At 45.4% G+C, this 24165-nt stretch overlaps 3 protein-coding genes across 9 annotated transcripts; 1 reads left to right on the top strand and 2 right to left on the bottom strand.

Annotated features, from left to right (window-relative positions):
• Positions 1 to 8489: 8489 nt before the first annotated feature.
• Positions 8490 to 15852, bottom strand: LOC131266593 (ral GTPase-activating protein subunit beta). Of its 6 annotated transcripts, XM_058269171.1 has the most exons (16): positions 15655 to 15852; positions 15351 to 15570; positions 15118 to 15147; positions 14629 to 15027; positions 14297 to 14557; positions 13796 to 14230; positions 13496 to 13666; positions 13022 to 13126; positions 12809 to 12949; positions 12200 to 12737; positions 11924 to 12135; positions 11466 to 11627; positions 11048 to 11188; positions 10424 to 10981; positions 8815 to 10276; positions 8490 to 8738 (listed from the first exon to the last, which is right to left on the bottom strand). In XM_058269171.1, exons 1-16 carry the CDS (start codon positions 15850 to 15852, stop codon positions 8624 to 8626), a joined length of 5148 nt encoding a protein of 1715 aa, XP_058125154.1. In that variant the 3' UTR covers positions 8490 to 8623. The 6 variants fall into 6 exon arrangements, with proteins under 6 accessions (XP_058125154.1, XP_058125155.1, XP_058125158.1 ...); XM_058269172.1 differs by lacking the exons at positions 13496 to 13666; positions 13796 to 14230 and having other exon boundaries at positions 10424 to 11188; XM_058269175.1 differs by lacking the exons at positions 11466 to 11627; positions 13496 to 13666; positions 13796 to 14230.
• Positions 15853 to 15919: 67 nt separating this feature from the next.
• On the bottom strand, positions 15920 to 18863 carry LOC131266595 (putative lipid scramblase CLPTM1). The gene is made up of 3 exons (XM_058269177.1): positions 18599 to 18863; positions 16890 to 18525; positions 15920 to 16813 (listed from the first exon to the last, which is right to left on the bottom strand). The coding sequence occupies exons 1-3, from the start codon at positions 18671 to 18673 to the stop codon at positions 16533 to 16535; spliced, it is 1992 nt and encodes a 663-aa protein (XP_058125160.1). The 5' UTR covers positions 18674 to 18863; the 3' UTR covers positions 15920 to 16532.
• Positions 18864 to 19383: 520 nt separating this feature from the next.
• LOC131267747 (ubiquitin-ribosomal protein eL40 fusion protein) lies at positions 19384 to 20258 on the top strand. Of its 2 annotated transcripts, none has more exons than XM_058270698.1 (3): positions 19384 to 19447; positions 19681 to 19910; positions 19996 to 20258. In XM_058270698.1, exons 2-3 carry the CDS (start codon positions 19685 to 19687, stop codon positions 20154 to 20156), a joined length of 387 nt encoding a protein of 128 aa, XP_058126681.1. In that variant the 5' UTR covers positions 19384 to 19447; positions 19681 to 19684; the 3' UTR covers positions 20157 to 20258. The 2 variants fall into 2 exon arrangements, with proteins under 2 accessions (XP_058126681.1, XP_058126682.1); XM_058270699.1 differs by lacking the exon at positions 19384 to 19447 and adding an exon at positions 19459 to 19519.
• Positions 20259 to 24165: the final 3907 nt, after the last annotated feature.

Here is a 24165-nt window from a genome sequence, read left to right as displayed (position 1 = left end):
CGAGTTAGGTTGGAGTTATCGGTTATTAGTTGAGAAAAATACCCAGCGGTTTCTCTTTTTCTCACATGGCGTATTGCACATGAAAATCCTTTCTTCTGTTAAAAGGATTAAATTTCACTGAAAAATGATGACGGACATTTTGAGCCAATATGTATGGCAAATCTGTTACCATGCATCCTGTGTGAAGCCATACTATTTTTCTCGCTGAATGCGACAACAACCCTCTCGGAATTGGCGAAGGGAAAAAGACATAACCATCGAAAAGAACACAAAGCTCCACAAGCGGTGCTAAAACGAAGCAGATATGCAACTATGAAATGGCGCATAATAATTTCAAAATAGCACGAAACCCGTTTCGCTCGCGGCTAGACAAGCTGCGGCAAAGCAACCAACCAGCGAACCAACGAACTCCGAGCGCGATCGAACTCGATCTTCAGATTTTTTTATCCCTCGCATTCTTTCGAGCCTCGGCCTGGGGCCGAAGGGCCGCGAAACCGTGCAGAGCTCGAGCGGGGCGAGTGTCTTGCCACTTGGTTTTGTTGTGTTTCTTTCTCTCCTTCGGGGACCTCTTGAGGAGCTGCTGGTGCTCGAGCTGATGCTGCTTGGAACATTCCCCTGTTCCTCCTTCCCGGGGGAGCTCCTGCTGTGTTTAGTGCTAGTATGTAGTCAGCATCGGTGGGCAAACCAACACATCGGCAGCATCGGTTGTCACCGACACACAGGCAGATCGCGCGCGCCACCAGTGGTTAGTGTTTGGAGCCCGCGAGCAATCATTTCTCGCGGTCCGCAAACTTGATCTTGCCTTTTACGTCGTCCTGCCGCGGACACACATCCCGATCATTTCTATATTAAGAGATACAGGTATTTACTTCATCATCATATTTTTAATATATAAATACTTTTTAACGCCGTACGGAACCCCGCGCGCGAGCGCGCACACACGCAGCCCTGCAGGAGCAAAGAGGAAGAAAGAAGGACCACGGGAGAAAGGGGAAGGTACAACGCGTGTGCGAGCGAGCGAGGGTATTGCAGTTCGACCAGGCTGCTCCCGACCCAGGAACCCCGAGGGCTGGACTCGGACAAAACTCGATTTTATGATGCACATTATCTTCGTTTCCTCCTTCCTTCGACGCGCTCTCGGTGTACATCTCGCTTGCACCCCCTAGGGGGGCATTCTTTACTTCGACGGTGGATGGTTAAGACTTGCACAACAGCAGCGAAGGTAGCACGAGCAGCGGACGTAAGCGGTAAGGAAACTCTTGGCCCACCACATAACCTACACATTCTTGCGCACACAGGCCCGGGTCGGTCAGGCTCGTTCTTGCGGGCTTCATAGAAACGTTTGCCATCATCTCTGGCCATCAGCCTGCCTTCGCGCTCCGTCTCGCTTTTCCGCGCACGCACTTTCCTTGCGTAGCCGTGGCGGCCTGTGGCGCTGTATCCCGACTTTGGGTTTGGTGTTAGTGAAGGAGGCCGACGCAGTGGTCGGGTTTTTTGGGCCGTTTTTCACCGCATGCTTAATTATTCATACCCCTCGGTAGGAGCGCGTGGAAGGATCGGGGGGTAGGAAGCCTTACTTCGCGGACCACCACGCTACACCCCGCCCCCGGGGAAAGGAAAGAACCCTTCGCCTTTTTGTCGCACCAACACATTCCGGCTTCATTTGGGCTCTCCCATGTTCTCTCTAGCGGTTTTTCTCTTCTCTTACACTCTCGACGCGAAAAAAGATCTGTTGCGCCACCATAAAACGTGATTCAGCATGGTGTTGATGATACTGTGTGCCTGAGCCTTCGCTTGGATAGACCATAAGAAACATCTTTCTCTCACTTTCCATCTCCATGCCACTCTATCGTTCGTTCCCCTTTTATGCTCGGCCACAACCGTCTGGCTATCGCTTTGTTTCCCATCTCGTTCATCCTTCCAAGCAGGCCGCAGCATGAAGAGGCATACTATAAACGAGTACGTAACACAAACATTAGAAAAGCACATTTTTTACTTCCTCCCCTCCTTCCAGGCCGGATCCGATCAGCACTCATTCCTTTGGTCATGCTTGAACGTGGCTTTTCTTCAGGTTTCACACGCACCGAGTCACACATACAAAAATAAAACACATACATACACACACGGACACTGATTATGGTGCACCAGAACACCTTCTAAGCGATCAGTACTCAGCTTGGAGCTTGGTCTCCCGTCACCGTTGTCCTAGTCGTATTCTTCTTGATCTTCGTTGTCATGTGGTTTTCGATATTTCGTATTTTTTCTTCCAATAACTGACACTAATCTTGGGTATGTAATATGACCGCGTATACACAATTCTTTCGCTTCCCTTTCTAGAGTCCGTCTGTATGCATGACTAAGGGCCCGACTTAGCCCTCGGAGTTTAAAAATCACGCTTCTTAACCTCAATGAGGCTTCAGGATGGTAGCCCTGTTCGAAACCTCACCCACAGAGAGGAAATTATGCCCAGTTTATTCAGCTTTCTCTATCCCAAACATTTTAGAGACTCTAATAGCGGATATTGGTGATAGCTGTTAAGTAAAAAAAGGTTCACAAGAAATATCTCTGTATTGAAAATTTATATGAACTGAGCTTTCCGGGTTCGTCGCTTGCGAGCATCGCCACTGGCGTTGAAGTCTTTCGTATCGCGCAACAGCAGCTGAGCGGATGAGTCACTGCGAGAGAACATTCCGGTGCAAAGCAACACTTTTCTTCGCGCACTATCAGCATCTACATATCACCGGATGAGGAAAAGGGGCGATCTGCCCAAGAGTTGGGCCGAAGAACCCCTTGCGGTCGTCCACGATGTCACCCATAAAAGAGCATCACCACACATCCGATGATTATGCATCTATTCGGTAACGAAGCGGAATTTCTAGCATTACCATATTTGTCGATTCAATTACGTAAAGGTTTTCTCGTTTCCCTTTATCATCATTACCCTACTTCGTCCCAGGATCGCAGGCAAGGAAGGAACCCCGCATCGCTGCCGTGTGTATGTGTGTATAGTCTATTGTTTACCGTGGCTTCGGTCGCTTGCTTTCCGTTTGTGTTTGTTCGTGGTTCTGTTTGCTCTTCTGTTTGCTTCAATTATTTCCACGCTATGGACGCTGAGAGTCCAGAGTCTAGTCTAGGGCTCGTTGAGGCATGGTCAATTTTCGACGATTCGTTTATTTCGATTGGGCCTGAAGCCTTTTCCTTGTTGTCACTGGAGCGCGGTGTTATTATTTTCCTTCTTTACCGAGAAAAACAACAACTAAACTCTAACACGTATCCAAGCGATCTAGCATCCCGGATGGCGGAGGCCAAACCATGTACTCTGCAGCATCGTGTACTCTAGATCGGCTTTGGAATTGTGTTGTTTTTTCCTCGTCATTGTTCGCAGCACAATCTTCTTCGTACGCGCGATGCAGTTTTGCAGCATATTTCGCATCTTCCTGCTCGAGCGCTACTTTTGTTTGTTAAGCCGGTGACGCTTGGAATGGTAAAAACATGAGTGCGTTTGTCGGTACCACTTACGTGTGCGCGAAGGTGGAATAAGGAGAGATGATAGATAAAAAACTGAGAATGTGTAGGTAAGAAACCAGTGCAGTGCAGTTAAAATGTCGCTGCAAGTCACCAGAATAGATCTGGGAAGAGAAAAATGTGTTTGTGTTTCTAGGTAGAAAAAAGCCAGCGCAAGGAGAAAATTTATTTAAAAACTCTAGATTGTCGTACTCTAACTAAAATACAACAACTTTTTATAGCAATGTTCAAGCCACGCACGTGAGCGAATGGAACGTCCACGATAAGATGAATAACACGAAAGATTTCAATGCCTGTTCTGCATGGCAGTGCAATAGACGAGCAAGCGACGAACCCCACCGAAATACGGTTTTGCGTTGCCCACAAAATATACCGAATGAATTTGCCATCCGAAGCATTTTTAACACACACTAAAGGTTTTGGACCATCTTCTAGCAATCCTCAGGCCCGCTGACACCACACATGCTGAACCAATCCAATTGTCGGACCGTGTCCTAATTCGTCGACGTGGACGATTGCGATAGCTTCAGGAGCCCAGAAACGGCGTTCATTAGTACGCCAGCGTAGCATGACGGAGGCACTTTTGCATATCGTAAAAAAAACACAGCACCAAAATAAGCGAACGAAGCGAAGGTTTATCGTGAAATTACAATTTTAAAATAATTCAATGAATTGAGTCAATCGATCGAAAATAGCACTTTTTTTCATTATTGTCCAATTGTTCCATCGGGGATTCTCACGTCGCTTAACATCTGCTTTTGCATTCTATTTTGTCTCTACGTTTTCTAGCCAACCGGTTGCTCTCGCCGTTCCGTTTTAGATGCGCGCCAGGAAGTTAAACGAAAAGTTGCTGGCAAGTGTTCCGTTGCTAATACGACTGTCATGGATGGAGCTGTTTTTTCTCTCTACCCTTTCGATTGATATTCGATCGTCGATCGACTCACGGATGACACGCACATGCCCGAGTGGAAAGAATTCGGTACACTTGTTACACGAAAGTACGGAAGTGCCACCGTGCCTAATTTGCGTCGAGATGCTACCCCTGACGAACATGTCTAATTTCAGCTTGGATGCCCTAAACCTCTCCCTGGTTCCAGCGTTGCCCACTTAATCGATTGTATGTAGGAAGAACAAAATTCCCGGCCCATCGCCGTGGCATCTGATGGAGCGTTATTGGGCTTTTCGGTCGTTGTTTCGAATGCCAGTTAGGTCGTATTTTTTGTTTTCCTCCTGCCTTTCCTTCGGCGGTATCCCCGTTTTTCTAGCGTTTGGTAATTTTGTTTTGACCAACGCTCTCGCAGCAACAGTCCTCATCCGAGGGACACAAAGCAAAATTCCTCATTTTAGCCATTATGAAGCCGGGGCACGTTTTTCCTTTGCCCTCGCGCGCTTCTTTCCCCCTTTGCCAGGCGGAAAAAAGCATATCGAAGGAACGAAAGAAAAGAGGCGGATTTGCTTAGAACGAAACCGAAAATTCGGTAGCAATCAAAAACTGCTGATTCAAAACCAACAACTGGGAGGCAATGAGGGTAGGGAACGAGCGGTGGAACAAAAACCCACGGTAATTCCAATCAGAATCCTTTCGTTCTCAAGTGCCTAGAGTTTGCTGAAGAGGAGACAAAAAGGTAACGAACCGATGTACGCATCTTCACCGTGAATTGAGACAGTGACGATGTGTGTGTTTGCGGGCATGCGTGTATGTGTGAGTCTGTGGGTTGTTTGTAGGCAGTGCTTCGCCGGTCTTGTGCCCCGGAATTCAATTATACAATTATATGTAATTTTCCATAAATAAGTACTTCTGGCTGTTCAAAGATGTTAATTGGGATTATGTTTCAAATCTTCTTCATCATCAACATCCCACAACGAGCAGAAAAGAAGTTAGTTACAAGGGCGGGCGGCAGCTACTGTCGGACAGGGCGCAATTTGGGAAGACAACACTACATCCTAGTCAATTGATTGATTTATTAGAATCGGCCGAAGTTGTCGATGGCGATGAATATTCGTTTTGTTTTCCGATGCGATTTCCGGGCAACCAAACTTAGGTGAATTAATGATGAAATATTTTCCGAAGGGGTAAGGGCCACTGGGAAAGTTTTGGTGGATTCGTACAAAAGATAAATATCACATGTGGATTAAAAAAGGAGTGTAGGAAATTTTGGAGAAGACAGAACCTGATTGACCATCGTAGGACACAATTGTGTGGGAATTTTAGCGTGAGATAAGGTTCTTCTGGAAAAGCATTTTATTCTTAATTCTCTAAAATGTGACCACCACGACACAACATACAGGGACGCAGGGACTTTAGAAGTAGCGTTTCAAAAGCGGTTTACCAGAAAGTGAATGAAAAAAGGCCACAGCTAAAGTCTCCTGCGGGCCGTTTCTACCTGTTGTTACCTGGCACCATGGGACGTGATTCCTGTGAATGCATCCTCTCCCGGGCCCGAATGCCGATGCATCCACTTCGCAGCCACGGAAAGGATGAGATAACTCAGCAGAAATAAACCTCCGAAGGAAGAAGGAAGCACGAGAAAAAAAATCTATCGAACCGTCCTGGCCAGTCCCGTATACGAATTTTAATTGAAAGCAACAATTAAATGAAAAACAAAATCCCCACACCGGGGCCGGGGAAGGCGAAGGGCAAAACGCTTCCTCTTGCCGGTTTGTCGCTACCGGTTATCGGTATTTAGCCGCTGCTTGCTCCGTGTCCGCTGCTTCCCGGTCTGCCTTTGGCTATAATTGTTGCAAATCGGGACATATAAAAGCACACACACACATACAGACCGTCAGGGGCACACGTTACCAGCATACCTATCGGAAAAGCATCCGTGCGATCCGTCGTCCGTTCGGCCGTGTACCGAGTTTGTCATAACCACTTTCCGAAATGCCTTAAAAGACCCCAAGGGCCAAAGGAAGGCAGTATCTGTTGTTGATTTTTGAAAATTTTGCGACAACCTCACATGCGGCCAGGGAAGGGACCGCTTGCAAGACGCTGAGGATACGAGGACTAATGCTTGCAAGTCTCGGGAGACGAATTTCGATCATCATCACCACACGCTTTACATCTCTCTTCTCTCGGGAAGCGCTCGCGACGTACGACAACTGTCCGCGAACGTGTTGTGCGTTCAAACAACACGTTCGCGGACAAGCTGGACACACAAAAAGGATGCTCCGGTCGGCACATTCCTCGGCAAACGGGCCCGCTGCAAGCCTTCCTTCTTTGGTCGAACGGACGGGTCGAAATCTTGCCGCAGAATTTCGTGGAAAAAATATTTGCTTTTTTATGCCTTGTCTCGTTTGGGGGTTCTTATTATAAATGGTATCTGCTTCATTCATTTAAATTGTCTACTTTCAAACTTTTGTGATGTTTAAAATAAACCATAGTAGTAGTTCCAACGATGATCATGATCTTGTGAAACGTGATCATCGGAAACATATTTGCACAAAGGTACGGTGTATTATCAGCTGAAACTAGGTGGAAAAAGACACTTGTAAGAGAGGAATGTGTTACCTGTCACTGGGGGGTTCAAAATCTAGCAACAACGGCTCCAATGCACGTGGTTGGACGGTATGGTCCTATTGCCTGTACTTGCTGCCCTTTGCCGCTACTTTCGGAAGCCTTTTCCCGGGGCCTTTGCGTCGTCGAGCAAAAATTGTGAGGATATTTTACCAAATTCCTCCGTATTGTAATTTTCTCTTCGCCACCTTCTTCACCACCGTGCCATTTGTGACCATGGCACATAAACCACTGCTTCACATACACTTACAGACACACACATACTCACACAAATACACATGCAAATGCGGCGTGCACACCAGTTTACACATTGGTAGGAATTTATTTACAACCTCCCTGGACGAACCGCGAGTGAATGGAATTTGTAGAAGGGAAGAAGAGAAAGTAGCAACAGGTTATTCCTGGCTTAAGGATGCTGCAGCTCCCTGCTGCTGCTTCAAACACATCTGAGTCTCATCCACGGACTTTGCTGCGCGGTGTGAGAAATTGGGAACGATTTATTTCACTCTTGCACGGACCATCGCAGTCCGGCCGCTTATGATTCTATGCTTATGCTATCAACACCGTACAATAGCACTGTAATGTGGTGATTCTGAATCTTCCGATTTCTGGTAAATTGGCACAACGGTTGCGGAAGCGTCTGCAAACTTGACCTCATACAGCACTGGCTGTTGGTGATGCTGCCGTGTCGAAATTCTCAGCAGCAGCTTTCGTGCACTCTTTATCCGTTCCACGCAGCATCACAGCACGGGACGAGCACATCGGTGCGACGCAAACACAATCTATCCTCCTACTCCTTTTCACTCTGCCTGAATTTCGAAGCTCAATGCGGCACTGCCAACGTACGTGTCGTCGGCGATCGTCGTGGCCCTTCGTGGACAACCGCAGCACTGCGCGAACGAATCAATACTGAAACATGTTGCTCATGTTTCCCCCCGGACGACGGCCAAAATAATGATGGCTGCTAAGAACGGCCACACGCACACACAAGTGCAAGCAAAGGGGAGCATTTCTCTCGATCCGATAGTCAATGTGCCTGCGAGTGTTTGTATGTGTGGATGCGCATGAACATGGGTATTATGTATGGAATGATTCAGATCAGGACCTGATTTATGTTTTTCCCGTATTTTTATTAAAAATATCATTCTCCGTCGAGAATCTTTCTTGGACAGTGTTACATAAAAAAATCACTGTACCCGATTTTCAATGCCTGCGAAGAACTTCATTTCCATACGTTAGTTGATATTCAAGTTCAACAAAACTAGTTACAACGGTGAACCTCACATCGGAAATTTACATTATGATCGCTTATACCGGTACGGCGAAAGCTTCGCTGGAAAGTTCAAGAGGGCATCTAGTAACCTTGGTAGAGACGGAACAAAACTTAAACTTTTCGAAAAAAGAAACGTTTTTTCGCAGAAAACATCAAAAAGGACATCCGTAGTTTTTCTGTGCTTTCTAGCGTCGCTTTATTAGTGCATAAATTATATATTTAAATTATCAATATTAATGTTACTTTTGGAACGGAATAGATGTTTATCTGTAAGGTGTAATACTTGAATATTATAAAAATAAATTGCTGTTTTAGATCGTGGGTTTAAACAAGTCGGCCAGCATCTCAGGTTCGGTTAGATCTTTCTTGTACTTTTGCATCATTTCCTGAATTTTAATCCTGCGACGAACGTGTGGTGGTTGATAACTGAAATTCCAAGGGACAAATCCAAACGGGTTAGTCGCAATCAGCCCAGGTCTAGGCCGAGGTAATGGTAACTTACGAATCATTATCGAGCCGCTTTCTCTTTGCCATGTTACATGCCGTTTGACGAATCAGCGAACCGATCACCCGCTTGCTGACGACCATTCCATCGATGAGTGGGATGGCAAAATTCATCCGTCCTACCGGTCCTTGCAGTTTCACCCGCAGCAAACTGGATGATAGAGCATGCAAATAGATGATGAAACACTCACCACCATTTATCGATGCAATGGGTCCGTGCTGTGCCGAGTAGCCGGCCCGCGTGTAGTGCAGCAAATCATCGATCGGGAACGTGAGATGGTCCTCGTAGCTCTCGAGCCACACTAGCAAAATTTTGGCCGTCGGTGCCGTGTACAGGGTGTTCGGTTTCGATGCACCGGTTCGTCGCCGAACCGGTGGAATGGGATCGGCTGATTTACTCATCGACCCAAAGCGGGTCGATTCACTGTCCAGCGAATACTGCCGTGACTGATTACTTGAGACCGAAGACGAGCGTGGTTGAATTTCGCTTACACTACGCTCGTACGTCGTAGATGGGCCACCGTTTGCGCCGTCTACTGTTTCCTCGAGACAAACGTCAATTTTGTTGTTTCGACTTGGAACTACTATTGCCATTTCGGAGGAAATGTCTGCCCAGTACAGAACCTTCTTTTCACCATTCAGCTGCCACTCTTCTGGAGCAACATTGCTTCTCGATGCGTTGCTTGGTTCGTTGCTTCTAGATGCTGATGCGTCTCGAGGAATCTTCCAGCTACTTCCAATGAAGCCGGTCCATCCGGCGTGCTCTTGCACCGTCACAGGGCTACCGATGGTGTACAGAATCTTCCAGAAGTGTCTGTCGATCGAAGCCAAATTTTCCGGATCCATATTGCCAATGATTTCAGCCTCCGTGGTTTGGCCAGCCCTGACGTAAAACACATGTATCGTGTCACACGATCGTGGGCTCATTTTATCGAGCATTTTTAAATCCTGGCAAAATTCTGCTTTCGATGTATCGAGCGTAGTTAACAGTGGAGCGCTGCCGTCCATCTTCGGACCCCCGACGTTGTTCTGGCCAATGGTGAGAAAACCGAAATGCGACAGGAACAGTCGTGCCGCCTGGAATTCGTGACAAACGCTGGGTGGAGAAGCTTCTTGTGCATGCCCCAGCCCATCTACCGAGCACTCGGTTTCGGCCCAAGAAAGTTTTTCGTACACCAGCTGATCCTCGAGCAACCGGCCTAACTCCTTGGTGGACTGATTACCCATTTTCTGCTCTGCCGAATCGAGCGTCGGTATCGAGTAATCCACGATACAGGGCGGAATACGTTCGACGGAATCGGGAAAATATTTGTATTCTACCTCCTGACGCATCATAATATCGTTCATGGGCACAGGCCTTCCTGGGTTCGGTGCATGATACTTGGTGCCAGACTTACTTCTCGACAAGTGCCGTAGCTGCATCGTCCAAGCGTGTCGACCAAAAGGACCTCGAATCAATACTGAAACGGAAACAAATGCAACATTTTCTTCGTTATTTCATTCATCAACATATACGTGTCGTCATCGTAACTGACATGTCCGTGAGACCAACGGAAGCAATAGGTAGTTTCCATGTACAAACGTCTTATACCATAGTTTTAACTTACTTGTCACTGTCGGTTGTGGATCTTGATCGTTGCCTAGAGGTTCCTCGAATAATGCTAGTACCGTTGAATTTTCGGTGACAAAGTATTTGAACTTCTTGATCGCTTGCTCCTGCGGTAGTTCGCCCACATTCTCGCCGGAAGTATTGGAATGCTTCGCCAGAACCACTTCATCTAAAAGCGACGAAAGTGACTGCTTGCCGCACTCATTCGGGAAGTAATCGATCTGCTCCAGGATCATGGTTAGCATATTTTCAGCCGCATCCCGAACGCGCATGCTCGCCGGTTTTAGCTCCTTCTCGCCCTTGTACTTGACCGGCTCCCCCGGTTTACCAATGCTCTTCGAGCCCGATATACCCAGCTCAACGACTTCCAGCACGATCGTTAAGCACTCCTTGTCTTGCAGCAGATACGGGTGATTCATCAACCACGCGGAAGTGCACTGAAAGGCTGCCACGATCGTGCTGTGTAAGTCCTTGACATGAGCAGGAGGTGGCCTAGAGCACTGGTAGCAAATATAGTCACAAATCCACTTGACGGCACGTTTGCATTCTAGAGCATCTGCAAAACAATATACCACCGGGTACGTTATAAGTGTTTTACTCTTTGAACGTGTAATGCACCTACCAGAGTCCTTAACGCGCATTGCCGCCAGTCCGGAGAGTAACTCAAGTGCCGCTAGGGACACATTTAAATCAGTTTTCCATGACGATATCAAACGGTGGCACACGAGGTAAGTCGCTCTAACAAATAGCGCGTGGGCACTATCTGCAGAATGGAAGAGAAACATCATCAGCTTTTTTACTATGCAATGTCTATCATCCTTTGCTTCCAAATATAAGACTACTTCTTTACTTGACTTTGAAGTCGCTTCTTAAGGACTAGTGCTTACAAAAATCACAAAGTGTCAACATATAAGATACCTTACAACGTATTTTGTATGCAAAATACAGAAAAAAACGATGGAGTTTGAACAAGCATGGATACTAACGTGGGAGACAGTCAACAACAAAAAAAACTGTAGAATTACGAACTAAGAATTTACCATAAATTGCAGATGAACTCAATTCTAATTCATGAATAATGTCGGATGTGAAATCATCAAAAGCCGGCAAACTAGAAGGCTCATTGCTAAGTGTTGCGGTACTGAGTCCACCGATACTGGAATTGGCGCTGTTCATCGAGTATGCACTCTTCTCGGAGCAGGCTAGCGGAGTGGTGTGTATAGGTGCATGAATGATGCGAGATAATGGTGCGATGGCAAATGGTAGTCATTCGTTCGACCGAATGAAGTTGTCGAGTCCACAAGCGATAAAAAACACGATTTGCAAGGATGCGGAAACATATATCGTTGAAAAAGAAGACAAATGAAAATAAAAAAGAAAAGAAAATATAAGAATATAGTATTTAGCATCAATATATTAGCATTAAGTAGACGTAGAGAAAACAGCGGTGATAACATGAGACATGTTGCAGTCTGGCCGCGAAACCCAACAAACATACCTGAACTTAGCAAATTGGACGTATCTGCGGTTGGATGCATGACGTGAAGTGCTTCGGGACCATTTTCCATCTCCTCGAAAGTCACTGAATCCTGTACGCACAAATGAAGACCACCAAGCAGCATATGTGTATTTTGAGGGTCTGTTTCAACTTGCAACGCGTTCATAAGTACATTAATGAGTCGTGGCTTGAGGTGTATAAATGTAATGCTTCTGTAAAGAGAAAACAAGAGCTGTATATCTCCGTTTTACGTCCTTATCCGTAGAGCTAGAATACCTGTCGTTAGGGCCACCCATAAGGTCACGAATGGGAAGAGCCTGAAAGTGGAGCGGAAGAGCGAGCAACGAAAGCAGAATATTGATAGCTGCTCTACGCAGTTCAATTTTGTTTATGAGCACATTGTGGGATCGCATCTTCAGTTCTTTCTCGGGCAAAATTAGCTCCAGCGCGCCGATGAACGAAGGCAGCAACACCTGTATGCCCTCCAGGTCAATGCGAAACAGATCGGACGAGTTGTAAAGTATACTAGCCAGCGTTTCCATGCATTCTCGGTTATCATTCGTCTTCAGACCTTGATGCAGCGCCATGTAAAAGCGTGCCAAATAAACGGGCAAAATTTCTTCACCCGTTTTCTTCGCGCAGAATATACGACACAGCGCACCGAGTGCCTCCGCTTTGCCAGATTCGTACTTGTCGATCGTGAGGCCGGGGGCCACATCGTTTACCTCCGAAAGGGAAGGGGGCTGGGATAAACTACCCTTGCGATTGTCCATGATCATAGATGAGGGGCGTCTTTTAGCTTCGGCTGCACGCTCTACAATGAAATAAGTCAAACCCGCAAACATGTACTACCTTAACAACATAACTTAGTCATGTTCAACATACTTTTTGTATTTTGCATCCATGTTTCTCCACCAATGTGTGCTGCATCGAAGAGCCATTCACCAAACAGATGTAAAATGCTATTGCACCGAGGTCGATTTGTTGCCAAAGGATAACGATTTTCCTGGCACAGTGATAACATAGCTAGCAACGGACCAATTTTAAAAAATATAGTAACTGTTGTGCTCACTTTTCTCCAATAATCGTCATACATACATGAAAATCCAGTCGATTGTAAAGATGATGAAGGAGCTGCAGCAGATGGATTTCCCGTGGAGCTACGACTGCTGGTAAGACCGCTAAATGAGCCTTTAGTGAACCCTAGAACAACAACACAATGCACATAAATCGGCGATTCTATAGTCCCATCTCGTCCAATTAATTTCTGATTCAGTACTAGTCGTTGGAACAGTGAAATTATTATATAGTTATAATGTGATTTTATGCGTTGCTGTATCAGCGGATGAGTTTATTCGCGCGATCATCATTTCTATGCTACGGATGGTTGTTGGTGTGAAATGAGGGACGTCATTCGTAGCTGTTAAATGTTGCTATTCGGCAAAGCATAACGATGGAAACAACTTTGGAAAACTTAAAAAGGACATCGAAATAATAGCAAGCAGCAAAGACACATCTAGGTAATACAGGTATACACATTCAGAAGCGAAAAGTTGCCAAACATAGACGCACCCTTAGCTTGAGCCATAGACATTACGGCATGCGCTGACGACAGCGAAGGCGCTACACTGAAACTCTTCGCCAAACGACGCTGCAATGGAGGTGTCGCGGAGTTGGTTGCCGCACAGGCGTCAGCTAAGAGCAGCTCCTTTGCCTTGCCATTACCAAATCCAGAAATGTCGGCTGTTGGTTTCGTTTTGTTGCAAAATGAAGCGCAGATATATGTTTGTTACAGAAATTTAGGTTATTGGGGCCATTAGCAGGTTGCCGTAACATGTGTGTGTGTTTATGAGTTTGAAACGCAAACATTACCCTGTGTAGCTGCAGAGCCAGTGTCGTAAGAGAACCCAATGCTATTGTTGCTACCTCCTCCACCAGTTGTGTTCATCCCAGTGCCAATGGAACCGCCACCAGTACCGATACTACATGAACCAGTGCTACAACTACTGCCACCACCACCACCACCACCACCACCTCCGTTATTTCCAATTGCGCTTCCTGTCAGGCCAATGTTGGAGTTGCTACTAGAACCCACCACACCGAGTGCGGCTCCGAGTCCCAGACCACCCAGTCCGCCACTGGCCCGGAAAGCGCTTGTTTTTATTTCACCACCAGAGTGCCTAAAGCTTATTAGCGACCCACCATTTGGGCCACTAAGTATTCCAGCACCACCACCAGTGCTGGGCGAGTTGAGTTGATTGGCGCTTTCTAAGTGCCCACAGTCGCCTGAGCGATATTGCGCTATGCCTTATGAAAGGAACCGCAGAGATTACAAATATAATCTTATGTAGGACGTAAAAACGACATACTAACCGAGGAAAGCATCCACAAGCCCGGCTATTCCCTTCATAGTTTTGAGAAAGATTTGTGGGAGATTCAAAAGACAAGGGTGATGTTGTGGATCTATCCCGTCAACGTTGACCAGCACGGCTTGGATGAATTGAGGGGTGCAGCTTATGACTTGGGGACTGCAAAGGTCTGTCGGAGCCCCCAGAATCTTCAGGAAGCGTATCCAAGCTTGTGCAATGCCATCGTTTGTCATCCCAGCTGGCACGAGGTGTGCATCTTCTTCAGCTAAAACAAGAAATAGTAGAAAGAGCTTTAGAATAAATATCCCAGGTAAAATTCACTGGGGATTAGCATACCTATTTTCATCTCGGGAAAGGCTGGACCATAAGTGAACTCCAGCAACTTGGCCGTAAGCACAAGGTTTACTCTATTCCACTGCTCGACCAATGCCATCCGGTGCCGCCAGGCGGCACACGATTCCTGAAACGTTTTCCAGAGCGAAGGCGAAGGAAAACAACGGCTGCAAGCCAGAAGCCACACTTCGAACAATACACTCAGTACTCGTTCGCACAGTTGGTCGCCTACGTCGTCCTTCACGATCGGGGGAGCCAGGAGTATTTCATTGATGGCCAACAGGAAGAGGAGAAGCGTTTCCCATGTTTCAACTGTCAGTATCTGGGAATTCTGGGCAGTATCCTGCAGCGTACGGAGCACACGATGACACAAAACTGCCTGCCGGTTGATGGTATCCGTACCTAAAATAGTCACACCAAAGCACATTGTTACAACTCTGTACCGCGTGATAGGTAGGAGGTTGAATAATAACAAAGTAGAAAAGCGTTCACCTAGATCCTCTTGGTAAATGAAAGGCCAGACTTGAAACGAAGAAAGAGTGAAAATCAGTGCATGGAGACAGTTAGTGCCAATTTGGTGCAGGAAGGGCTACAGGAACGAGCATACACACACACACACAAACGCGGTTCGAGCTAAAGGGTGCAATTGTTAATTTGTGCAGACGGGGCGCAAAAAGTGGCTCGTCTGGACCCGTTATGTTGGGACCAACATCAATCAACCGTACCTTCTCCTGGGCGGGGAACGAATAGGTTGTACAGATGTTTGATAATTCTTCGCACGTAAGTATTGGGATCGTCTTTGATTGGCTTCGGGACACTGACTTTCGTTTGAGGCAATACAGCACTGATCCATTCACAATATATGTTCACACCGTCCTTTATGATGTCGTGTTCCGAGAGAGGCAAAGACAACCCGTGACATATAACATCCATACACCACTGGACCTAAGGTTTGGTAGACAAAATAAAGCAAACGTTTCGTCACCAAAGTAAGATTGATAAATGAACCGATAAACCCGTTTTTCTTACCTCCTGGTCAGTGTAGAGATTGCTCGGTTCTGCATTGTTGGTGATTCCTAGAGTGTTTGCCAGCTGCTTTATGACCACCGCAGCCACATCACGACCTCCGACGGTACTAAATTTACCAAGCACACTCTGTGTTTGGGCGTTATTAATGTTTTCAGAGATGATTGGAAACAGCGAGGCCCACTCGGAATACATTTTCATGTGCTATTTTCCCATCTAGGTTACGAAAATTCTAAAAACAAAGAGACATCGAGCAAAAACCCTGGGATACGTTGCGTGCACAGCAGCTTTCACTAACAAAACATATATTTGACAGATCTACTTTTGTTTTGATGACGTCACTGTTACGTTCCGTTACATCGTCGCTGGTGTTGGGTTACATGCCATTCATGCTTCTTAGGTCATCATGGTACAATTTAAATGCAAAACGTACATCACGATTAACACTCATGCTTAGCTTGTCTTTTATCATCGTTTTTGAGTTTCACACTGCGTGTTATCATACCACATCACATCAACACGTACTCCTTGCGCAATACACATTTTTTCGCCTTTGCACTCCTTTTCGAGGGAGTCTCAGAGAAATTAATGAGCCCTGTGAAGCTTAGATTATTGGTTGGATTTGGGTCCGATACCTGTACTACGATTAGTGGGATATGCTGCTTAAATAATGTCCATATCGATATGAGCATTGTCACCATCTGACTACGGCCAATAAAATTAAGATTGATGTGACAGAAAATAATCTAATTTGCTAGCGCAACGCACGCACCTAGAAACACAATTACAAGTCAACAATTGTCTAAAAACTTGTTCGAACAGAGAAAGGAGCAAAAAGCGCACTACTTATTTAGCAACTGGTACTGTTAGTTCGAATGCTCCTAGTCATCTTTCTTCTCCGCATTGGATTTGCTGGCAGCCCCTTTCCGTTTGGGCGATGATTTTTTGTTTTTCTTTTTCTTCCCATTCGGTGAGGAAGGTTGGCTTCCCGGTTCGGTTTGTTCGTCTCCACTGCTGACGGCCGCCGCTTCCGGCAAAGATGCTAATGGGGCTGCATCATTCTTCTTCTCCAACATCTCTGCCGAGAAACCGAATTCGTTAACACGCTTCGAATCAACTTTGTACATCCAGCGCTGGTACAGGAAGATGAAGAAGACGATATCTGCGGGAAAAGCAACGGAATGAAAATGTCAATAACCATGCACGACCCAATGTGTTCTTGTACAGCTGATTCATACCGTCCCGGAAGCATCCAATCCGATACATCATAGGCATTTTGATGACAAATGCAAAGATATCATCGATGAAAGTGTTCAGGAACTTGTAGGTCAGCATACGCCATGGCAAGTGTGCCACCGACTTTAGCTTGTAGTTGATAAACAGTTGCGGGGTCATCATGATGAAGCCGAACGTGAGCAAATATCCGTACAGCATGTTAAGCACAAACGAGTACCATCCCTTGTGTTCCTGATAAAGCACGCTGTAAATGCTGTAGGCCACCAGAAGGGGGAAACAAACCCAGCCTAGGTACTTAAATGCAAGATTGTCGTACTGCTTAGTACTGGACTCGACGTACGAGCCCTTGTCTGTGAAGCTGACGCGAGGCAAAAAGCCAAACACGAGATTTTCCTTGCTCACGTTGATGTTTACTACTTTCTGTATCTTCCACACCTCGATACCCAGTCCGATGAAGCAGCTGACCTTTATCATGAAGTTTGTCTCATTGTCCAAAACGTACAGCAACACGATCAGCGATTGGAAGACACCGAAGAATACGGAACGCACAGAGAGTCCCTCCAGGGATTTGCGATTATTCCAAAACTGTATATCATTCTTAAATGCCAGCAATTCGAATACGCTATGTAGGATCGTCACTACGATTGTTATACCCAGCAAATATGGGTTCGTATCGAGCAGGGCTTCCTTCAATGAATCCTGGTCTTCATCCGTTTCAGATCCCCCGGACAGTGCCTCCGTGAACATGTTGTTCGCCCATTTGTTGCGCATTGTCTGTGCTGCGTATAGCTGCCATTTGAAGAGAGATAGCGGCTGATAGGATAGGTTTAGATCCAACACTGGAGTGGTATGATTAATGGGCTGATAATCTCGCATCATGTTCCAGTAGTCGTTATAGAAAACGATAGGAAGGTAAGTCTGCCCACCGGGAAGAAATTTGATGTATTCATCCAGTGGCGGCGGAACTGTTCCTTTGACCCAGTTCGTTTGATCCGTAACAAGATTAATGGTAAGGTTTGGATGCCAGTGGGCTAGAATTTTGTCATCCACCAGCGCATCTTCCAATTCTTTCTCGAACTTCTCCTTATCCCCCGCGAGCAAGTTATGGGTTTTGGTCCGTTTTATCCTCTTGAATTTACTGATCATGCCCTGCGCGTGACCCATGTTTCTTCCGGCAAAATCCTCACCCGCAGCCGGATTGGGACTGAGACCGGTTTTTGTGACGTACGTATGTAGATAGAGGGATCCGTTATTCATCAACCGCTCGGAAGCCTGGATTTGGGTATTGAGGGTGAAAATTCCATCTCCATCGCGACCACCGTACCAATCGCCGTAAACTAATCCTTCTTGTAGCCATATTAAACTGTTTGCGTCGTTAAAATCTACATGGTACAGATCTTCCGAGATGTAGACGTGCAAATCGAAAACGGTACCGTTTTCAAACAAATTCCAAGCGTTGATTTTCGACTTGGCAGCTGATTGATTTACATTTGCTTCGGGAGCGGGACGTCGGAAGAACGATGAGATGAAATAAATAATCAATGCACGGAGGATAAGCGATTTGGTGATGGCAAAAAATGATTCGGCACGCGATGGTTGTTGCTGCGGTTGTCCAGCCTGACCTTCTTGTACGGTGCCCTAGATTGAATCAGTTGATTTTCAATTAATAAATATACGTTTAGGTTTTGAAAAATAAGTCACAGCCACTTACGTCCGCATCACTTTGCTCGACTAGAGGCTCGCCTTCGGTAGGCGACACGGTGGAATTGTTCTCTTCTTCCGACATTCTACCAACAAGATGCCCGATTTGTTCACTTCAGTTAACTTCAGATATGGTGCACTAGCGCAGCAGCCTTTGCATCACTGAAATCAAGCACGTGCCCGGCAATTTATCTTTGGACACGGATCTTGAACAAACAGGCGAGGCAACTATTGAGCCAGATTAAGTTATAAAAATACAAGAGCAGACAATCTTCCGATATTCCGAGCCGCTTGAGAAAAGATAACTTACCTGTCACGATGACAGTGGACTGACGTGTCTTTCCTTGAAAAAGTTAGCTGTAGTTTTCTGTGAAACATTTATCAATGAAACTGTGTGATTTGGATTATAAAAGAACCATAAAAATAACATGTATTAATTTATAAGCTCCTTCATGCCAGATATACCAGAAAATTGGGTAAAACCAAATTAATTTTGAAACTGATTGCAATGTAACGCATGCGGCCGGGCTTAAAAACGCTTCAGCCATTTGACATAACGCGTCACTGAACTAGAATTCAAAATAGTGGTGTGTAACATGCTCGTACAGTTCCGAAAACTAAACTAAATATTATTTTGCATCAATGAAAAGTTGACAAACACATTTAATTTATTGGTTTTGTGTTGAAATCTTACTCATAGTTCATTTAAATCGATTAATAGCATACCTATTACACATTGTCTAGGATTGGTGAACAGTTCCCATAAAAAGAACGGTTCGAACCTGTGTTGGGTGCAAAAGCTATCACCCGCCACTACTGCCTTTTCTTGTCGAGACGTGCGATCGAAGAGACACGTTTGGTGAGTTTTACAATTTTATTGGAAAAAATACTTATTTTGGAGCGTTGTCTTTGTTCACAACTTAGTCCATTTGTTAGTGAAGTATTATAGATATAGTAATCTCGAATTCAATCAAGCTTGATAAATGCCTAATCAAAACTCGATTGCAAATGCCTTCTGCTGCCAGACCTAACCTCGCAATATGGGTGGACCAATAGTCGTGACACTAAAACATGTTGTTGTCATTTCCGCAGAAAGATGCAGATTTTCGTGAAAACCCTCACTGGCAAGACCATCACCCTTGAGGTCGAGCCGTCGGACACTATCGAGAATGTGAAGGCGAAAATTCAGGATAAGGAAGGAATTCCGCCAGATCAACAGCGTCTGATCTTTGCCGGTAAGCAGCTGGAGGATGGCCGTACCCTTTCGGACTACAATATTCAGAAGGAGTCGACCCTTCACCTGGTTCTGCGACTTCGTGGTGGTAAGTTTCGTTAATCAACATGATTTTCAATCTGTGGTGAACAAAAGTAAGGTTGCGCTTCACATCTTTCTGTCTTGGGTTTCAGGTATCATTGAGCCATCTCTGCGTATCCTGGCCCAGAAATACAACTGCGACAAAATGATTTGCCGCAAGTGCTACGCTCGTCTGCATCCGAGAGCGACCAACTGCCGCAAGAAGAAGTGTGGCCACACCAACAACCTGCGCCCGAAGAAGAAGCTGAAGTAGACAAATATGCTACTACTCCGCATCTTCGTTTCGACCGAGATTTGGAATGTGTATGTTCTGTCCATCAGTGGAATAATAAATATCTGATGTTAACAACATAGAAGGAAAAAGGTTTACTTTATTCATGAGTTACATGCAAGGGTGACATGGGTATTAGCATTCTCACCATATGTGGGTTTATGGGTGGTTTTTCTACGGCAGGATAGAAATGTTTTTCAAATGTTTCTCCTGTAATATAATATAAGGGCCTCCCAAGTGAAATAATATAACTTACGTAACTATTACCTGTTATTGGAGAGATATATTGATATGAATCATAATCATTCGTGGTTATTCAGGAAATAATATTGAGAATCGCCGTCGTTGTGGGTCAAGCTGGAAAAGTCTTCCTAGAAGAAGCAGAAAAATATTTATTTTCTAGGAAGAGCAATAACCAATACTTCATTGATATTATGATACGTGCAAGGACCACGACAATGATGTTTTCAGTTCAAATAATTGAGAAAATTAAATCTTTTCAAAAACATTGGGTCAAGCCTACGGAAACAGCATACAACCTTTGAGCATTACCAGTAGCTTAGGGATTATTGAAAGGACGTATATTATATAGAATAACCTGGTTTCATGGGTCAACTTATGATTAGTTATCCTTTTATAAACATTGTTCTAACTGATAAAGGATGTTATCCGGGGAAGTTAAAAAAAGTATCGAAGGAATCGAGACACAAATACATAGCTTCAGATACAATCTGACAGATGCATAGATGTGTATGTAGTACATAGCAACATTATGTCTTGAGAGGACTGGTTCTACAAACAAATCTTCCCTCAGTTCTTCTTTAGCTGTGGTGTATGTAGGGGCGTAATAAGTTCCGTCGAGGCTTGGTTTTCAGGCATCCAGAAGGACACCTAACGCGCCTACGGCCATTCAAATACCGTAGCTTGTGGGTTGGTACAATTTATAATTTCCGAAATTGTAGTTGAATGTTAAACGAACGTATTTAGCATAGTATTTTCGTATGTTTCTACATCATTCAGTGCGTGGTCTGTGCTAGCGACTGTGAATCTCCAGGAATTTTCAGAAGAGACGGCTCTCCGAACTTTTCTTCTCTCTCCTAGCATAAACCTGCAGTTCTCAATATTGTGACGTTCGTGGTGGCTGTGAAAATTGTGGAAAATCAACCACCCCATTTGAATCCACCTATATTTTGGAATACAGTGAACCACGAGAAACAAGGTGTGACTACTGCTCCGTACACAGAGGTTCATTGTTGCATCTTGTTAACTGGAAATGTAGATACTGTGTTTTTTCTTATAAATTGAGCTACTCTCGGCTCGTAGTAAGTGAAATTCGGTATTAAATTGAAATTCCCCAACAGGCTCTAGGATCATCTGAATTTGTCGCACGTTAAGTTTGAGTTATGTGTGTCGCGTGTGTGCATACATTAAAGTTCGTTTGGAGGCTCTGTTATGCAAAAAGTAATTCCTACCAGTGATTAGTGTGCTCGAGAAAATTGGAAAAGTGCGCTTGACTGGCTTAACTGACAGGGATAGTGTGCCCGAAATCAAAATCGTCACGTGTTTCCTGTAAAGTTTAAAAAGGCTACTTTGTGTCATTTATCGTTCCTGAAATCAAGGGAGTGTCAGAAGAGATTTGATCGTAGTGAACATCCTGGATGCAGCAAATCTATTCGATTTGGCAGTATATAACAGAATGGATTACTGATTGCGGACCTGGATTTTGGAATGATTCCTTTTGTGGTGAGTATGCTAGTATGGAAATGGTACAGGCCAGCATTACGGGAGTAAGGGGCTCGCTTGACCAACCAAAATTGCGCTACGGTTTATTGTTACAGTGTGGTTGACGTTGCTGCAAAAACGGGCCAAATGAGGGAGAAACGGTCGCAATGGTATTCTTGCTCGCATCCTTTTAGTGTAGGTTTTACAGTCATTAAATGTGCGAGGTCAAGTTAGTGAACCATACATATTTGACCACCCTAGAAGAACAGTTCTAACCGTCACATTCTCTCAAAGCGAATAAGTTTTAATTTCTGGTCAATAATTTATGACAAACTACACGAGCAACCTCTTTCTCCCCGTGTCGTAACGATGTTTTTACGGAAACTATAAAACGTCTTGAAAATCGTACCGATCACGGGGAGATTCATAATACCACGCAGCAAGAATGTTGACGCTCCGAAGTCACTTGTTCATAGCCCAGGGGAAGAAGAGTTTCCTGCAGGAGGGTCCTAAGGGAAGAACGGAGGAGCGAAGCACCGTAACTGCACGCATAGCGTGCGGCGGACAGCAGGTAACAAAGGAAAGGAAGAAATGGCGGATCGGTCAGACGCTGGAAGAACGACGAGCGCAAAGGGAGAAACGAACGTGAAAGACGCTAAAGGGAGAGAACGCTCGAGAAATGCTCGAGAAGAAAAAGGCCCAAGACGGATGGGAAATGATCGGTTTTCGTTTCGTTTCTTTTCTTTCGTCGCTGTGTCGTCGTTTCGTACACACACCATGGCCACTTTCCTAGTGGGTTTTCCTCTGCCCTCCACCTGCTTCGTGCGGCTTTTCTTTGCGCCCTACTGTTTCGTGCCGTCTTGTGTGGCGCAAGAGGACCAAGAATGTGCGGGCAGGGTGTGGAAGACGCCGACGGGTGTTGAGTGTTTTAAGATGGAATTTTTTTATAGGCTTTCTTCTGCTGGTGTCGATGCGATGATGGGTATTGGGTATCAGAGGAACCGAATATGTTTTGAATGAATTTTGGCTGCTTCCTCCGGCCTTTCGGAATGTGTGGGAACTTTAACGTAACGCTCACTGGGATGTAACCTAAATAGTGACCCCTGCGGGCGTGTGTGTATATGTATGTATCGATTGGGAAGCTAATGCGTCGGAGGTACCGGATGGTGCAGCCGGGAATATGGAAAGAAGAAAAGGATGCCAATGGGAAGGCACGATGCTGGACAGTCCTATCCGGTTATGAACTTCAAAACGAGACGATGGTGCGGTGGCGGTGTGGTTTCGGCTTCCGCTGGCTACTCCAATTTGATGTGGGCAGGAAGTGGACTGATGTAGTACGTAGAAAACAAAACCACACGAAATAATGCAGCACGCAAAACACAGGAATCGGAGAAGCATAAGCGCAATCGACAGCATGCTGAAAATTTTCCTTTCAGTTTGTTGCGCAAAATGAAAAGGCAAACAATCATTAAGAGAGTAATCATTTCAATGGTGAGGTAATATGATATGTTTTATGCTTTGGTATAATTGACCGAACATCGACCCCAATTGACCATTTCCGATCATCAAAGTGTTCCATCCAGCTTTCTGGAAGAGTTGGTAAGGGTCAAAGATCACATTATGTATTTATCGAAGCAGTCGGATTTTGCCCGAAATATCCACAGTTAGTGAACCATTGGCAGGTTCGCTGTATGTTCTTAAAATTAATTCGCCATCTAGTAGCATTCTAGTGAAGCATTGATACAGGATTGTATAAGGTGCCCTAAGGTCAACGAGGCGCCTACGATCAAGTTTGGTGCGATTTGCTCTCCGAACCGGTTTGTGTACCTTTTTTAGTGGAAAACCGCCCACCGTGGGAGTCAAATTCTATGCTTATTACCAGAACGAGATCAAAGTGTCTACTTTTTGTTTGTTTCTATCGCGTTCAGAAGCACCCATTCGGTGAAGGTTAATAAAAGCTGCGTTTAGTCAAGGGGCAGTTTCGATGTTATGTTTCGTTGGGTTGAAGGGCGGCGCGGGGTGCTGGAGGCGTGGGTTGTGCTGAATGATATTTAGCAGCAGCTCGCAACGGAACGCTTCTGTCAAGACGGTAGACCCAAACCCTTGATATTTTCCCAGCATAAACCGAGGGAGAAAGCATACTCCCCCAGGGAACCGCATTTTTCCCAAAACGCGAGACACGAGAGGCGTTTAAGAAATCCCGTGCCATTTAGAATGGTGAGAGCGAGAATTAGAGAGGCCCAGAGGCCAAAGAACAGATAAACGAAAT

Source organism: Anopheles coustani, chromosome 2 (assembly GCF_943734705.1).
Source record: "Anopheles coustani chromosome 2, idAnoCousDA_361_x.2, whole genome shotgun sequence".
NCBI classification, from domain to species: Eukaryota; Metazoa; Arthropoda; class Insecta; order Diptera; family Culicidae; genus Anopheles; species Anopheles coustani.
Note: the sequence above shows the minus strand (reverse complement) of the source record. Positions and strands in the feature narration are given on the sequence as shown.

Bases quoted from the DNA above. Each gene is read 5' to 3' on its own strand.
- LOC131266593 (XM_058269171.1), bottom strand. From the start codon at position 15,852: ATGAAAATGTATTCCGAGTGGGCCTCGCTGTTTCCAATCATCTCTGAA. The intron at 13,667-13,795 runs GTAATGTTTGCG...CGAAACCAACAG, and splicing joins TGGCTCTGCAGCTACACAGG to CCGACATTTCTGGATTTGGT. The intron at 12,738-12,808 runs GTATGTTGAACA...ATTTCATTGTAG, and splicing joins ATGGATGCAAAATACAAAAA to AGCGTGCAGCCGAAGCTAAA.
- LOC131266595 (XM_058269177.1), bottom strand. From the start codon at position 18,673: ATGTCGGAAGAAGAGAACAATTCCACCGTGTCGCCTACCGAAGGCGAG. The intron at 18,526-18,598 runs GTAAGTGGCTGT...GATTCAATCTAG, and splicing joins TCGAGCAAAGTGATGCGGAC to GGCACCGTACAAGAAGGTCA. The intron at 16,814-16,889 runs GTATGAATCAGC...CTTTTCCCGCAG, and splicing joins GATTGGATGCTTCCGGGACG to ATATCGTCTTCTTCATCTTC.
- LOC131267747 (XM_058270698.1), top strand. From the start codon at position 19,685: ATGCAGATTTTCGTGAAAACCCTCACTGGCAAGACCATCACCCTTGAG. The intron at 19,911-19,995 runs GTAAGTTTCGTT...CTTGGGTTTCAG, and splicing joins GGTTCTGCGACTTCGTGGTG to GTATCATTGAGCCATCTCTG.